This window comes from Meriones unguiculatus, chromosome 1, assembly GCF_030254825.1.
Source record: "Meriones unguiculatus strain TT.TT164.6M chromosome 1, Bangor_MerUng_6.1, whole genome shotgun sequence".
In the NCBI taxonomy this organism is placed as follows: domain Eukaryota; kingdom Metazoa; phylum Chordata; class Mammalia; order Rodentia; family Muridae; genus Meriones; species Meriones unguiculatus.
The window spans coordinates 178,894,180-178,910,587 of NC_083349.1; the positions used below are offsets into that span (position 1 = coordinate 178,894,180).

The window sequence follows — 16,408 nt, forward strand, 5'->3', positions numbered from 1 at the left end:
AAAGAATCAACCCAGCATTTAAACTGCATGTGTACAAGTAAGTGTGTGTGTGTGCTAAGGGGTGAGCATGTATGTATGTGTGTACATGTGTGGGTGTTCATGTGCCACAGGCTCACATGTAGAGGTCAGAAGACAACTTTCTGAAGTTTTTTTTTTTGTGGTCTTTCAAGACAAGGTTTCTCTGTGTAGTATGTGTGTGTTTGTTTATATGCTTGTTTTAGTTTTTCGAGACAGGGTTTCTCTGTGTCGCCTTGGTTGCTCTGGACTTGCTTTGTAGATCAGACTGGTCTCGAGCTCACAGAGATCTGCCTGCCTCTGCCTCCCTGAGTGCTGGGATTAAAGGTGTGTGCCACACAGCCTAGCTTTTTTTAGTCTTTTAAAGCCAGGGTCTCTGGTAGCCCAGGTTGGCCTCAAACTTGTTAGATAGCCGAGAATGCCCTTGAACTTCCTGCCTTTTTGCTCCCAAGTACTGGGCTTACAGACTCAGACCCCTTGCTAGTATTTCTTTAAATGCAAGCTCTCTTGGTGATGAAAACAATAAGATGCCACCTACCAAAATGATTTTTGTAAGTATTTCAAAATCCACTCTCTTAGGTGCAGAGAGGCATGCCTGAATGTATCAAGACTGGATACATTTTATCAAGACTGAATGTATCTGGGCTGGAGAGATGGCTCAGAGGTTAAGAGCACTGGCTGCTCTTCCAGAGGTCCTGCATTCAATTCCCAGCAACCACATTCCCAGTTCCCAACCATCTATAATGAGATCTGGTGCCCTCTTCTGGCATGCAGAAAGAACATTGTCTATATAATAAATAAATATATATATATATATATATTTTTTTATTAAAAAAAAAAAGACTGCCATGTCTTTCTCTTCATTGTTCTAGCAGCAGATTGGGCTGTGCACAAGAACATAGGTAAAGGAGACTCAGAGGAAGACCAGCAGATGGAAAGGCCAGAGCAGAACTGTCAGCTGGGTTCCAGAGCCTGCCCAAGGGCAAGCTTGAGGAGAAGGGGCTAATTGGAGGCAGGCTGTTGTGAGGTGGTGCAGCTGAAACCAGCATTGCTGCAGAATTTGAAACTCTAGCAATAAGGCCCACAGAAGAGCATTAATTTTGTCCAGACATTTATACTTGTGGTCATTTCATCATGTTTAATGTTATTATTCCCTTCCATTTTGTGGAGGGGAAACTGAGGCTTCTAACCTCATCAACCAGCTCATCAATGGCCTGGATGCACAGCTCCTGAGAACAGAGCCTATTAGAATGCAGCTAGACCTATAGCTACCATACTGTCGCAGGGCTGGACCAGAGCTCACTGTGGTAGTCCATGTAACCATGGAGTAGACAGAAGATGCCAGGGCAGGGCAAGGGCAACGTATAAAAACAAGATATGACTAGGATCATCAGAGAATAGGAGCCAAGAGGTTTGGGGAGGGGCGTGCCATCAGAAAGAGAAGAGGTCATGCCTCCATACTCAACCCAGACACCAGCAGCGGAAGCCTAGAGGGCTCCTGGCATGGTGAGAGCAAGAGCAATTGGCAGAACAACCTTGAATTGGAGATAAGGGGCCTCAGTGCCTGTGACCCAGTCAGCACTAAAGGTGCTGAAGGTGATTGGGTTAAGTCCTACTCTGCCACTTTAGAATTCTATTCCTCGGTTTCCTTATCTATCAATGAGAATAACAATATTTTATATTCTCTCTCTCTCCTTGTCTGTCTCTGCCTTTCTCTGTTTTTATTTGTTTGAGACAGGGCCTATATCCCTGGCTGGTGTCCAAATTTTTTATATAGCTGAGGCTGGCCTTGAACTTCTGATCCCTAGTGCTGGGATTACAAGCACACAGCATCAGGCCCTGTTTGCTGAGCTACATCTTCAACATTTTTTGTTTTGAGGTAGTGTCTCTTACTATGTAACCCTGGCCTTGAACTGCTCTGTCTGCTGAGTGCTGGCATCAAGGTGTTTGCCAATGCAGCTGGCCACTTGTTTTTGTAACTTCTTGGCTTAGGCTGGCCTCTCAGCCATCCTCTTGCCACAGCCTCCAGTGCATGAGCCACCATACATGGCTTCTGCATGGTCTGTCCTCTGTAAATCACCAAGTCGAGGGACACACGATGTGAGGTGATCTGGTTTTAGGATAAACTGAGCAAACACATTTGAGTCCATAAGATGGTCTGCAAAGCCACCCACATCACAGGCATTCCAGGAGAAGGTGGAAACAGGGACACTTTCAGCTGAAGCCGTAATTCCTAGAGAATTTTTCCGAGAGATACTAGGGATGCCCGCACACCCAGGAAGCCCTCTGCCTCAGGGCAGAGAGAAAGCCAGGCCCTGCCCCTGGCCTGTAGGCACAACATGCAAACATGGCTCTCCTCCCTTTACCCTTCTCACGCACAGCCCAGGGAGGTGGTAGCTCCCAGAGCCAGGGGAACCCTCTCTGGGTGGGAACGCTTTTGCACCCCGCCCTTCACCTGGCAACCCTCCATGAGCTTAAGATACAATCTCTGCTTTCCCCACTGGTAAGCCCCAGGCAAGAGAGGTCTGCAGGAGTTGGTAGAAGGCTCTGTATGCATGGAAAAGTACTGGGCATCAAGTGAGGGGCTCTAGGTGAGATTCGATCAGGTGTCTGGTATCTGGAGCCTCCTTTCTCTTGCTCTCCCTGCTTCTCTTTCTCAAACCAGCCTGGCATGGTGAGAAGTCAGACAGGCCTGTCTGACACCCGAGGTCTTCCACAGGGAAGTTAGGATGCTCTCTGGGCTGGAGTTTCCCCAGCTCTACATGGGAATAACAATGCTTGCCTCACTGGCTGTCGTCAGGATGAGGCAATCTCAGACAAGGCAGGACCTATGGAAAGTGCCCAATGCGCATCCATCTAGGCTGGAAACCCAGGCTCTAAGCAAGTCCCTTGACCTCTTCTAGACTCACTTTCCCACGTCTTAAAATGGGAATCAGTATGACAAAAAAAAAAAAAAAAATCTACCTCTCTGGGTTGTTCTAGGTTTGTTTGCTTGTTTGTGCTGATGGGGCCTAGAGCTTTGTACATGAGGCAAGAGCCCTGGTGGAGTTCGAGGTTTTAATGAGTCACTGTTCGTGCAGTGTATAGCCATCCTGTTGACCGCCAGAAACCAAATCCGTCTCCTCTTTCAAGACCTCTGCTCTAAAAAGACTCTGTAAAGGAAGGGAGATGGCTGGCCCCACTTTTAGCCTCACCAGCAGCATCTATGTATACAAAAGGCCACTCTTGCACAACTCCCAGAAGAGCTCCCCAGCACACACACATACACACACACACACACACACACACACACTTTTGATGCCTAGAAAATACAGAAAAGGGCCTCGACATTCTCCCACCTCCATCCTTAATGTTGTCCACCCAACAGCCTGGGGCCAGAGAATGCTCCAGAATGTACCCACAAGTTAATGGGCAGTACTGGGGCCTGAGCAGCTAGACCCAACCTCCTTACTGCAGAAAGACATGCAGGTGGTTCCTGTGACCATCCAGAGAAAGTGGAGACTGGGGCTCTTGCCTGCCACTCACTACCCTACCCTCCTTTCTAAAAGGAAGGCTTGCTTTGCTTGCTACCTAGGGCACTGCCCAGGCTGTAAATAAGAAACAGCTGTTAGCAGCCTTAGGCCAAAGCATCAAGTATGCCTAGCAAAGAGGGACATTCAGCTCTGCAAAAAGCACACATGTTTATTGTTGCTTCCCTGTCCAAGCTTACGGAGGCTTAGGCCAGAAGATGACAGATTCTAACAAGGGACAGGGTATGAACTTTCTAGAAACGTCTGTAGCTTGATCTACCTGGTGTAAGTCTGGCCAAGAAGCCAACACAAAAGGAGGGATGTTGGTTTCCTGTTCATCAGAAAGAATTGGAGGCTGAAGACTATTGGTGAGTCCTGTATGGCAGAGATGCTTGAGTACTGTACAGGCCTGCATTCCTTCTTAAGGCATTGCACATGGGTTCTGTGCCCAACTCTGGGTGAGAAAACTAAGGTCTACCGGAGTGAGCCAACAGGTCAGCCTGGCTGTGCCTCTCAAGCAGAGCGTCAGGTGACAGGACCGTGGAGCGGGAGACTCACTGGGCCAGCTTTCAGCCTAGATTCATGGACAGTGTGGCACGGGAAGAAAAGCCCTCACCGCCTCAGTTTCTTCACCTCTAGACTGGGCATGATGCCCACTACCTATATATATATAGTGTTGCTATCCATATTTTTAAAACAATGATGTTTGCCAAACACTTCTTACTCAGTGCCTGGAATGTAGTCAAATACCAGTAAATGTTATATTATCATGCACACGAAGGCTATGGCGGGGAAATCACTAGAGTCACATAATCTTGTCAGTTATCTTCTGCTTGAAAGCTCTGCTCCACCCATGCCCAGTCAGTCACCCAGTCAAGCCAGCTTACTCTCTGCGGAGGTGGCCCTGGCTTACATACTCTCCATTCAATGACTTTTTTTTTCTTGACATAGGATTTGAGATGGGCTCTCATGTAGCCCAGGCTAACCATCAATTTGATATTTTGCTGAGGGTACACTTGAACTTCTAATCTTCCTGCCTTTGAGGCCCAGCACTGTGCCCAAGCTGGAATGAGAAAGCGCCTATAAACATGAGCGCTTTTGGAGAGGTGAGGGTTTGCCCCTTTGCCAGCCCTGATTGGCACTTTGGCCTGAGACTGGGTATCATCTGTTCCCTGTTTGTGGCCTTGGCAACAGTCTCAGTACTAAGAGGGCTAAGCTTTGCGGAAAGTGGAGCAGTGAGTGGCAAGAAGGAGCAGAAGCAGCTCCAAGGTCGTCCGGTCTTACCGGGCTAGATGGCAAACAGATCTAGGAAACGGAGGCTGTGCTTTATTTCTGGGGAGCCTATTTCCAGAGCCAGAGGGGGAGCCCCCGTGCCTCACTTCCCATATCCCTATGTAGAAGGACAACAGCCAGAGGTCCATCTGGCTCTGCCTCTTGGCACAACAGACGTAGCATACCCTTGGCAGGCTGTGATTGGTTCTCTTGCTGAAGTCCAAGGGGTGATTTTTCTGGCTGTCTTAACGATTGGAGGCGCCACTCAACTTTACTGGGCAGAGTCCGAGTTCTGGTTTCATGGTGCCGCAGGACACGGAGCCAAACAAGAAACATTTGTTCGTGTTACCAACAGCTTTTGCACTATCTTCAAATGTCCCCACTGGACATGTGTGTTGGCAAACAGCTAGTCTTCAATCATAAAGTCTGCACCCCAGTTCTGTCTGGCGTGCAAGCACAAACTCTCCTTCGCCCCTTTCCACTTCCTTCCCTACTCTTTCTGGCAGAGTTTTATGAAGGCAAGGCTGGCTTCAAACTCCATTTATACCTGAGAATGACTCTAACTTGTGATTCTCCTGCCTCACCTCCTAAGTGCTGGGGTGACAGGTGTGCATCACCATGTCTAGCTCTTTTAAACGTGTGTGTGTGTGTGTGTGTGTGTGTGTGTGCGCGCGTGAGCGCGTATGCAGAAAGCTCTGCCTGTGTATTAGATTACATATGAAAGCAGCCATGCCCAGATTTTTTTCATGGATGCCAGGGATCCACAGTCAGGTCCTCCTGCCTGTTGAGTGGGCCCCACTGACTGGAGCCCTCTTGCTGGCCCTTTTGCACACCCAGCATGTACTCTATGTTGGTATGCTGCTTTCCTTTTGTTTCTGTTTTAGTTTTCTTTTTGTTGGTGGTACACACTCAATCCAGGCTTCACGCAAGACTAACAGATGCTTTGCCACTGAACTACACTCTCTGGCCCAATTTCCTTTTTAATTAAAATTTTGTTTTTGAGACAGAATCTTCTGTGGATTCTGTAAGCTGACTGAGCTCACTGTCCAGGGTTGCTTCAAGTCAGAGATCCAGCCTCCTGGGCGCTTGGATTACATGTGTGCACATGAAAACCGGTGCCATGTTGGTGCCATGAAATCCCATGAGGGCATTTGTGTTTTGTTCTGCTTGAGCTTTACCAAATCTTAGCATTTTTTGAAAACCGCGGCTTTTGAACCAACCTCCATCTGCATTTGTGCCCACATTGCCATCTCATTAATCCTTTGAGGAATGTGCCCAAGCATTTGCTTGTTGAAAGCAAACTGTCTTAATTGTAACTTTCTTAGCTTTCTCCTTTTTAGTAAAATTAGAGAATTTTATTTTATTTTTTTTTTAATACAGGTCTCAGTGTACTGCCCTGGCCAGTCTGGAATTTACCATGTAGACCAGGCTGACTTTGAATTCACAGAGATCCTCCCTGGGGCTGAGATTACAGAGGTGAGCCATCATGTCTGGAATTTTTTTTTTTTAATTTATACCAATTTCATTTTAAGATTTTAAAATTTTTTTTACTTTTATTTTCCAGACAGGGTTTCTCTGTTAGTCCTGGCTGTCCTAGAACTTGATCTTTTTAGACAAAGGTGGCCTTGAACTCAGAGATCCACCCGCCTCTGTCTCCCTAGTGCTGAGATTAATGGCGTGCTCCACCACATCTGGGCATTCTCACATCTTAAAGGGGCTTTTCAGAATCCTGTCATGCTGGGTCTGGTAAGAAAGCGATTTAGAGAGACGTGTGAGTGGGTGTGCAGCCTGGCTCCTTTGGCTAAGAAGCAAGTTTCTAGTTCTTCCTCTACCAAACTTTTTGTGTCGTGTGTGTGTGTGTGTGTGTGTGTGTGTGTGTGTGATTCTGTAATTCTGAGGTCTTAGGAAGCTTGTTGTAGCCGTTCATCAAAACCCTATTTCCAACATAGCACTGCCAGGCTCCTCTACCTATTTCTATCGGGATATTGCTTGCTGCTATCCTGTAACCCAACTCTGCTTCATAAAGGTGTTGAATTGTGCTTTAGTGGCTCTCCTTCTCCTGCCTCTACCCCCCTTGCTGGGAACTGAACTCGGAGCCTTCTGCACACTAGATTAGCACTCTACCGCTGAGCTGCAATCCTAGCCCTTTTTTTACTTTTGAGACAAGATCTTACTAAGCTGTCCAGACTAGTGTCGAACTCTCTCTATAGTCCAGAGAGGCTTTACACAGGCCATTTTTCTACTTTGTCTCTTGAGTAGCTGGATTACAGACCCAGCTACTTGTATCTTTTATCTAGAACCTCCAGCTTGGATAATCCAGCTTCCACGCAGGACAGTGCTGGAATGCTGTAACAGGGAAATGGAGAACCTGCCACTTTCCATTCTTAGCCTCCTGGGCTTTCAAACAGGTGGCTCTGTGTTTCTTTCTAGCATGTTGAACCTCTCCCTGGGAGTTGTGTATGCTTGGAGCAGTCTTTTAAACTTAGGGATTTGCCCTGTGGATGCTACTATACGCAGGCTTGGCTCCTGGGAGTTACAATCTGTTTCCCCATGTTGGACTGGGAGTACCCTTGGGCAGGGACCATGCTGCTCTCCTTCCCCACTCCACAGCACCCAGCCAAGCACAGGTTTGTGGAACTAAGCCAAACCCAGCCAGGTCCTTCCTTTGCTCTTTAAGATCAGCAGTTCCTGGGTACCCTGTGCTGGGAGCTTATTCTGCTACCCACAGACTCTTCCTCCCTTGTCAGCTGTAGAGCCCAGAATTGCCACTTTGGGTGTGCCTCATGGACCTCCCCAGAGAGGATGCTCCATCACTCTGAATCTTTAGAGACCTTCCCTCAAACTGAACCTTGCTGGTTTTATAGAGGGTGTTAAATAATTGGCCCTGTAGAGCCAATTAATTAAATACTACAAGTTTGTGTGTGTCTTAGCACCAGAGACAAATTCAGTGCTATGTAGGGGCATAGCAGGGCGATTGCTTTGTATGAGATGGCGTGGAAGTCAACAGAAGGATAGAGGTGAGCCATATATGGTGTCAGTGGGCCCCAAATACTGCCAAGCTGGGACTGACAGGGAACCCCAGGTCACTGATTCTTAGCTTGGAGGACAGGATGAAGATACTTTCCAACTTGCTTTAGACTCTCCTGATAGCTCACATAACTAGGAGTCTGGGTATGGTGGCACATACTTGTAATCCTGGAACTTCAGATATAAAGGCAGTAGGGTTCAAGGTCAGCCTTGGCTACCATAGTAGGTACAAGGCTAGCCTAAGCTACATGAGATTTTGCCGCAAACAAAATAGAACAGAAAACTCCTCCAAATATTCAAGGCGCCCTCCATCCCTCTCAGAAGAGCCCTGCTCCTCATCTAAGCCCTCCACTAGGTTCCCCTGGGTGCCATCGCTATACCCCCTTTCCCAACTCCTCACCTCCTCAGCCCCAAAGCGTCTCTTCACACTCTCCTTTTTAAGCCAATTTTTTCATCCCTTCACTATCCCCTTCCTCAAAAGGAGATTCTGCTGTACAAATCCTATCATGTCCTTAACTCTCATTCAACTCAACTCCCATTCAACTCTCAACAGAGGTTGCTTGGTATTTGCTCTCACCGAGGACTATGCTAGCCACAATCACTACTTGACTCCCTGTGTAGTCTACAGTCCTCTTGTTCTCTGAGGGTAGTCAGGACCGCAAGCCAGAAACCTCAGGGATGCTTTTACTCATCCCTTTCTCTTTTTGATTCACAACCAATACTCCTGATCATACCTCAAGAGGAGCTCTCTCAAATCCAGGTCTCTTCATAGCCAGTGAAATGAAGACATACCATATTCACTGGAAATGCTACAGTCTATGTGTTCAGGTGCTTGTGTGAGGAGCACACACCTGTGTTCACCTTTGATCTTCAAAACCACCCCATATAACAGATATCATTATTCTCTTATCTTGCTTATGAGACCAAGCTACACAGAGATAGACGATCGTATCCAGGGACACACAATCACCTAGCACAGACCCAGGGTTTGAAGTGGCTCTGAGGATACGCTCGGCATCTTTGCTCTGATCCCAGACTTACCCGCTGGTGTTCATTCCACCATTCCACCTCTCCTTTCCTATATCCGTTCTCCATACATCCTCCTTCCCTTCCTCAATCCCATGGTCCATCAGCGCCCTGTCCTTGACCAATATTAGTTATGTTTGGAATGCCTGGGACCCACTACTTTCTGTAGGAGAAGCTCTGAACTTCATGGCCAGGCACTCAGAAGTCTTCCTAACGTGGCTCAAACAACAGCTCCGGCTTCATGTTCTGCCAGCTCATCCCTTGGTCCTCGCCAGTTCCCCTCAAACTGAGCCTTTTCTCTGCATGAAGTCTTCATTCTCAGTGTCTTCTGTGCCTGGGACTCTCTTGCTACTTGCTGCTAGTCAGAGTTCCATACTTCCTTACCCATCCACTATCAGACCACCTTTACAGAGATTCTCAGGCAGCACCCTCGTTGCTTGTGGAAGTCTCTGCTCACACTGTGATTCTCTTCTTACAGGGGATACCCTCTGTCTCACATATAAGAACTAATAGTCAGCAAACCAACAGAGGGTCCCAGATATGACTTGCTGGGTCTTCCTATCTTTGTTCTAACATCACAAAGAATTCTTTTCACGGAATAGCCCAAGATCAAAAAGTCTAGAAAGGCTTTCTGGAACATTCCATTTTCACTTGCCTTCTGCAGGATGACTCTTGACCCATTTCTTTTATAAGAAAATAAATAATGCCAGCTGTGGTAGCACACTCAGAAGTCAGAGGCAGGAGGATCAAAGGTTCACAGACAGCCTGAGCCATTTGAGATCTGTCTCAAACAAACAAGGAAACGAACAAGAAGTGGAAGACTGAGTCCAACTCATTAGAATGTAGTGGGTGGTAAACGTAGTGAGAGAAACCTCTTCATTTCATCCATGAGGAAACTGAGGCCCAGAAGGAAGAGACGTGTGTCAGGTCAGCAACTAGCAAAGGGCAGGCAATACTGGAGACTAGGACTTGCCTCCATCTGGGCATCTGGCCTCTGCCTGCTGCCTTTCATCCCTATTGTACCTGCTCTGGGTCTAAGAGGCAGACACCTCTGCTCCTGGGTCCTTTGCCTGCACACAACTATCTCCTAAAGATCACTGGCTCAGCGTGGCCATGCTTCATGCAAAACACCCCTGCCTTATACAACTTCAGGACTGTAGTTCATCCAGCCCCAGGCCGCAACTCTTCATTGTATCAGCTAGCGTGGGGCTTTGCTCAGGGGCGGCACCAAGGGCAGCAGCTCTTTTAGTCTGGGGAGTCTGACAACACTTTGTTTGTGTCTGAGCACAGCCACGCTTTCCTCCTGTCCTCACCCCACTCCCTCTGTCTCCCATTTAGTCATAATGAGGTCATACTCAGTCTCCGCTCCCAGGCCTCTCCCCAAGGATGGTGTGTCTAGCTGGAGATTCAGAGGAGGATTCGACAAAAGAACCAGGGGCAAATAAGCTCTAGAGTCAGAGGCGTGGGTTCAAATCCTGCCCCAGCCAGTTGACCAATTGCATGACCTTTGTCAAATTGCTTAATCGATCAGGTCCCTGCTGAAAAAGGCGGGGCTGCCTGGGAGGCAGTTTCCTCACCCGAAGAGTCAGAATAGCAACACATAATTATCTCCTGGACCACAGTAGGAATGATATGAGATTGAGCCTGCAGCATTGTCAGTCAGTGATTTGGGGCTGCCTTCCCTTTGTGTGAAGTACAGAGGAAGTAGACGTGACTGCCAAGTAGAAGCCTATACCCCCACTTCATCCAGCTAAGCGGGGGATGAAGGTCTGAGCCTGTTGAGATCTGACGGCCTTGGAAGGACAGGAGCAGAGAAGAAGAACCTTCCAGAGGCTGTGACTATGCCTATGAGCAAAGCCCCAGGAAAGAGTTCAATACAGGTCTCTCCCTCCAAACTCCTCCCCAGAAGAAGAAAACTATGTCCCGTCTGTTCTTGTCAGTATTAAGAAACCAGAGCCCAACCATTGGCAAGGCCACACTGAAAAGATGCCAGACCTCTGTGTGGATGCCTGAGCTATCCAGCACAAGGACTTCTCAAATGATGTCACATAGGTGACCAAACACGCTGCCTGGCAGCTGGCATGGCCACCTTTTAGTTCACCTCCTTGACTACTTACTAAATCCCAGTGGTAGTGAGAATCTGACCCAGGCTAAGGGTCCCGAGGCCTCAACCTACCCAATACTCCTTCAGAGTTACAAAGTCCTTGGATGTCTTTCTAGCATCAAATTAGCCTGGTTGAATCCCCCCCCCCCAAACTCCTCTTTCTGAGGGTTGAGGAAGGGGGAGTTGAGACAGGATCTAACTGCACTCCACCCCACACTGGGCTAAAACTCAGTAATCCTCCCTCCTACAGCACTGACTGTACCTGAAGGGGAGGGACTCCGATGTCTGGCTGGCTGAAATTTTCTCTCAGATAAGAATCTGGCTCCCATCTAATGACGTTGAGCAAGAAGCTGATTCTCTAGCCTTCCTTTCTAGTTATTGCAGAATTACACTGCATAAGCAGGGAGCCCTTCCTAACCCAGATCTCTCTTTAATAAGGCCTATGGCCCCTGGTCTCCAGGGCAAAGGGAGAGCAGTTGGTTTTCATTTGTTGGTAAAATTCTCAGCCTTCTTGGTGAATGAAACTGGATCACTTGCCTGCCTGAGAGGTTTCGGTTAAGGATTCTAGATTATCCTCTTTCTAACCATGAAGAATGAACAGCCTTTTTAGGAAATGTTGCTATCATGGATGGAACCAAAGGATTCCTGTATTCCAGGCAAGCACATTACCCCTGAGCTGCTTCCCCAGCCCAGGACTCCATAAACTCCTCTCCATCATCAGAGAGCCCACATCATAGATCCACTGAGGCTCAGCCAATACCTGGGGAGCTGAAGCTCTGCAGGTAACTATGCCCACTACATGGTCTTCATGTGATTCACCCCCAAGCTGCCCCACTAATCAGAGCTCTCTAGAAGGCAGAGCCCACCTCCAGATTGTGATGGTGGCTAGGAGGATGGACTCAGGGTCCTTTCATCCTGAAAGCTACACGCCTGAGAATGATTGTCAACAAGTGTTGTATTTCTCTGACACCCGCAGAATTTACAGGATAAAATGTCTTCTGAACCATGTCCTTACCTGTCTGTTGAAATCCAGGCTATTTCGATCATTTCCTGGAAAGAGATAACAGATACATGTGTATTAGTCCCCGGTGCAATCAGAGGAGGGTGGCAAGAGGAAAAAGGATGCTGGGAGAGGAGCATACTTCCCCTATAGCCAGAATCTTCCTGTTCTTCTTGTTGTCTGGAAACAAAGGGGAAAGCCACCTCTAGAAGAAGGAGCAGCCATGGAAAGAGTCACCTTGAGGGCAGGCTGACTTGCCCAAAGTCACATGGGAAGACCCACAATGCCTGTTGTTGTTGTTTTGGTTTGGTTTTTGGTTTTTCGAGACAGGGTTTCTCTGTGTAGTCTTGCCTGTCCAAGACTCGCTTTGTAGACCAAGCTGGCCTCAAACTCACAGAGATTCACTTGCGTCTTCCTCCCTGAGTGCAGGGCTTACACGTGTGCACCACTGTGCAGGGCTGTTCTGTCGCATAAAGCCTATGTGCATCCCTCAGGCTTTCTGTCCTTCACTGATCAGCAAGAGGGGACTGGTCAGAGACACTGACAGGACAGTCCTCAGCCAACTGAGATTCCCCACCAGCCCCGCTCTCTAGGCTTTATAATACCTAAGTCATGTCTGATACGTAGGTATCTGTCCTATCCCTCCAATCCCTGGCCTTGTACTTCTTGTTCTGTTCATCTCATCTCATTTCTTTGCATTGTTTGCTATTTTAAGATGGTCAAGTGTGGCTGGGGTGTGCTGGCACATTCTTGTAATTCTAACACTCAAGGCTCTCCAAAGAACAAAACCAAAAAATAAAAATTAAAAAAAAAATGGTGGTCAATTATAGTCCAAGCTGGTCTTTTTCCTGAGGATGACTTTGAATTCCTGATCCTCCTATCCCCAACCCCTAAGTTCTGGGGTTATAGCTGTGTGCCACACCCAGACTTTTTCTTTTCTTTTCTTTTTCTTTTTCTTTCTTTCTTTCTTTTTTTTTTTTAAATATAGGAGTGCTCTATTTGCATGTAGATCTGCAAGCCAGAAGAGGGCATCAGATTACATTATAGGTGGTTGTGAGCTACTATGTGGTTCCTGGGAATTGAGCTCAGGACCTCTGGAAGAGCAGACAGTGCTCTTAACCGCTGAGCCTTCTCAGCCCCCGGCCTTTTTATTTCTTGATAAATATTACACTGAAAAAGTAAATACCTGCTTAACAGGAAGCTGCTGGGTGCAAAGAAGCCTAAAGTGACAGGGACATTGCTCTGTAGGGACATGACCATAATTAATATTTGGGAGCAATTTTTCACCTCCCCCTGTTTTCTGAGGCAGGGTCTCATGTACCCTAGACTGCCCTCAGACTTGCTATGTAGCTGAGGATGACACTGACTCCTGGTCCTCCTGCTTCTGCTTCCTATGTGCTGGGATTACAGGCATGCATTACCGTGCTGGATTTACACTGTGCCGTAACTGGAATCTAGAACTTTGTGCGTGCTAACCAATCAGCCAACCAGCTGAGCCCGTCTCCTGCCCACTTTATGGCCTTTTCATTTGAGTTTTTCTTTGTGGATGTTTCTCATCTGTTCAGACTCTTATCTTTTTTCCAGGAAGTAAATGTGCTTTTTATATGCTATTAGAACTATGCCTACTGGGCTGGAGAAATGGCTCTAGAGGTTAAGAACACTGGCTGTTCTTCTTGAAGGTCCTGACTTCAATTCCCAGCAACCACAGGTGGCTAATAGCCATCTATAGTGAGATCTGGTGCCCTCTTCTGGTGTTCAGGCACACATGCAGGTAGAATACTGAATAAATAATAAATAAACAAATCTTTTTTTTAAAAAAGGAGCCATGCCTACTTCTCTTCTATTTATATACTTCATTTTAACTGCTAAATAATATTCCATTATACAGATATACCATAGTTTGCTTAAACACATAGTTTTTGCTAGATAAACTGAAGGAGAAAACCAGCTTCTGCAAGCTGTCCTCTGAGGGTATGGAGACATGGCTCAGCTGTTCAAAATACTTGCTGCTTGCTCTTCCAGAGGACCCATGTTCTATTTCCAGCACCTACATTGGGCAGCTCATAGCTTTGTATCATTCCAGCTCCAGGGGATCAGATGCCCATTTCTGGCCAATGCCAGAAACATACATGTAGACACTCATACACACACACACACACACACACACACACACAGTCATACACACATACACACACTACACACACATCTATCTATACACATATACAAATAAAAATAAATCTTTTTGTTTTGTTTTTGTTGTTTTTTTAGAGTCTGGGTTTCTCTTTGTAGACTTGACTGTCCTGGACTCACTTTGTAGACCAGGCTGGCCTTGAACCCACAGAGATCTACCTGCCTCTGCATTCCAGAGTGCTGGGATTACAGGCATGTGCCACCATGCCCAGCTATAAAAATAAATCTTTACAAAAACAAACAAACAAAAAATACCTGTTGTCCCCTGACCTCCACAAAATGCCCCGGGTGGCACATGCACACATCCCTTATGAATGTAATAAATGTAATAAAACCCTTTAAAAAACACCATTCACACATAACCTGGCACTGGGCTTAGCATAGAACAGAATCTCAAGATACTGATTAAGTGAATGAGTTTATGGGAGAATGAACTCAGAACTGTGGTCACAACTTAGCATGGCGTCTAATTCCCATTTGCCTCCTTTCTGCACCTTTTTGCTCTGTCTTCTGGGAATGCCCCCTCCCTCCCAGGCCCCCCGAGTTCTGTTCACACAGGACCTCAGACAGGCCCACACCCCTCATCACACTGTTCCCCTGCAGACCCTCAGTCCCTCTCCCCTTGGGAACTCAGGGCCCTCACTGCTGGCCATGAGACATACATTGTCTTCTACACGGCTTTCTGTGAGTTTCTTGAGAACTTAGCACAAATCGAAAGCTTGAGAAATGCCTGAGGCTTGGCTGGATGGGACCTAAGTGACTTGCCCAGCGTCTTAACTTCTCCCTTCAGCCTGGAGGGCAGCGCCTTCCCACGCATTGGTCAGCCATCTCTGAGGGTACCTGGGCTAGAGGACAGAGTAGAGAATCAAGGGCCCGGGGATTCACAGAGGGAGGAATAGGGTGAGGTACGAAATAGCCTGTATCAGAAGATGAGAGCAACGAGGCGTGTTCATAAATACACAAGGGGTGCTAAAGTCACAGCAGCCACACACTAAGCACTAGGCTTGTGGAGGTGGACTAAAAGGGAAAATTACTTTTTTTTTTTTTTTTAATTATCTTTACTCACATTTTAAAGTTGGCCTTTGGAGTTTTATTTTAGATTTGGCAAAAGAGAGGGCTGGAGAGACTCTGCTCAGAGCCCGAGTACTTGTTGCTTTTGTAAAGGACTATTCCCATCACCTTCACTATGTTCCACAACCACCTTTAACCCCTAGGCCAGGGCTTCTCGACCTGTGTTCATAACTCTCTGGAGTCAAAGGATCTCTTCACAGGGGTCACCTAATACCATTCAAAAACACAGGTATCTATAGTACAATTCATAATGGTAGCAAAAAAAAAATTACAGTTATGACACAGCAACAAAATAATTTTATGGTTGGTGGTCACCGCGATGTGAGACACGATATTAAAGGGTTGCAGCATTAGGATGGTTTAGAATCACTGCCCTGGGCACTTGTGTGGTATACATTCATACCCATAAAATTAAAAACTATATATATAAGAGGAGGAAGAAGATGAGGAAGAGGAAGAAGAGAGTGTTGATAATTTGGCAGAAGAGAGCCTGTGAGACAGCTCATTAAGTAAAGGTCCTTGCTGCCAAGCCCAGTAAGCCCAGAGTTAGATCCACAAATATACACACATTAATAAGGAGTTGGCAAAAAAAAAAAAACAAACCCAAACCAAAACAAAAAAACAAAAACAAAGTTGTCAATCTGACAAATAGTTACTGAACACACTGCAGGTGCCAGCTATAAATCTGGGCATAAACAGCCAAGTGCAATGGCTCACACCTGTAATCCCAGCCCTCTGGGAGGCAGAGGCAGGTGGATCTCTGTGGTTCAAAGAGAGCCTGGTCTACAAAGCCAGTCCAGGACAGCCAAGACAACACAGAGAAACCCTGTCTCAAAAAAATCAAAACCAAACAGAAAAACTCTGGGCACAGACTATCATGATGAAGAGGCAAATGTCTCTGGCCTTGTGTTGAGATTTCTGTCTATCTAGTTCCCCTGATCTCCAGGGCTGATTGAACAGCTAATATGAAAGAACGGGGCCAGTCAGGGACTCCCTTGAGACTGAGCTCTGGCCCTGGGTGGTCCAGGATAGAAGTAGATACAGCTAAGCCTGTAGGTACTTAGTAAGGGCTCGGTTGCTCAGAGTGAATGCTACTTTTTGTTCCTGTTTTTATTCTGATTCCCCTACAAGGCAGGGAGGCAAGCAGTTCAGAGACAGGGCTTCCTGCTTGGCCTTCGGGCTGGGAGAAGGTAC

General features: G+C 46.9%; 1 protein-coding gene across 1 annotated transcript in view; it reads right to left on the reverse strand.

The window, feature by feature from the left end:
- The window catches only part of Pou2f3 (POU class 2 homeobox 3), an 84,590-nt gene that overhangs the window by 41,044 nt on the left and 27,138 nt on the right, over nucleotides 1-16,408 (reverse strand). Inside the window, exon 3 of the mRNA XM_021636910.1 lies at nucleotides 11,969-12,003. Within this exon, the coding sequence (XP_021492585.1) occupies nucleotides 11,969-12,003 (35 nt within the window). The remainder of the gene's footprint in view (nucleotides 1-11,968; nucleotides 12,004-16,408) is intronic.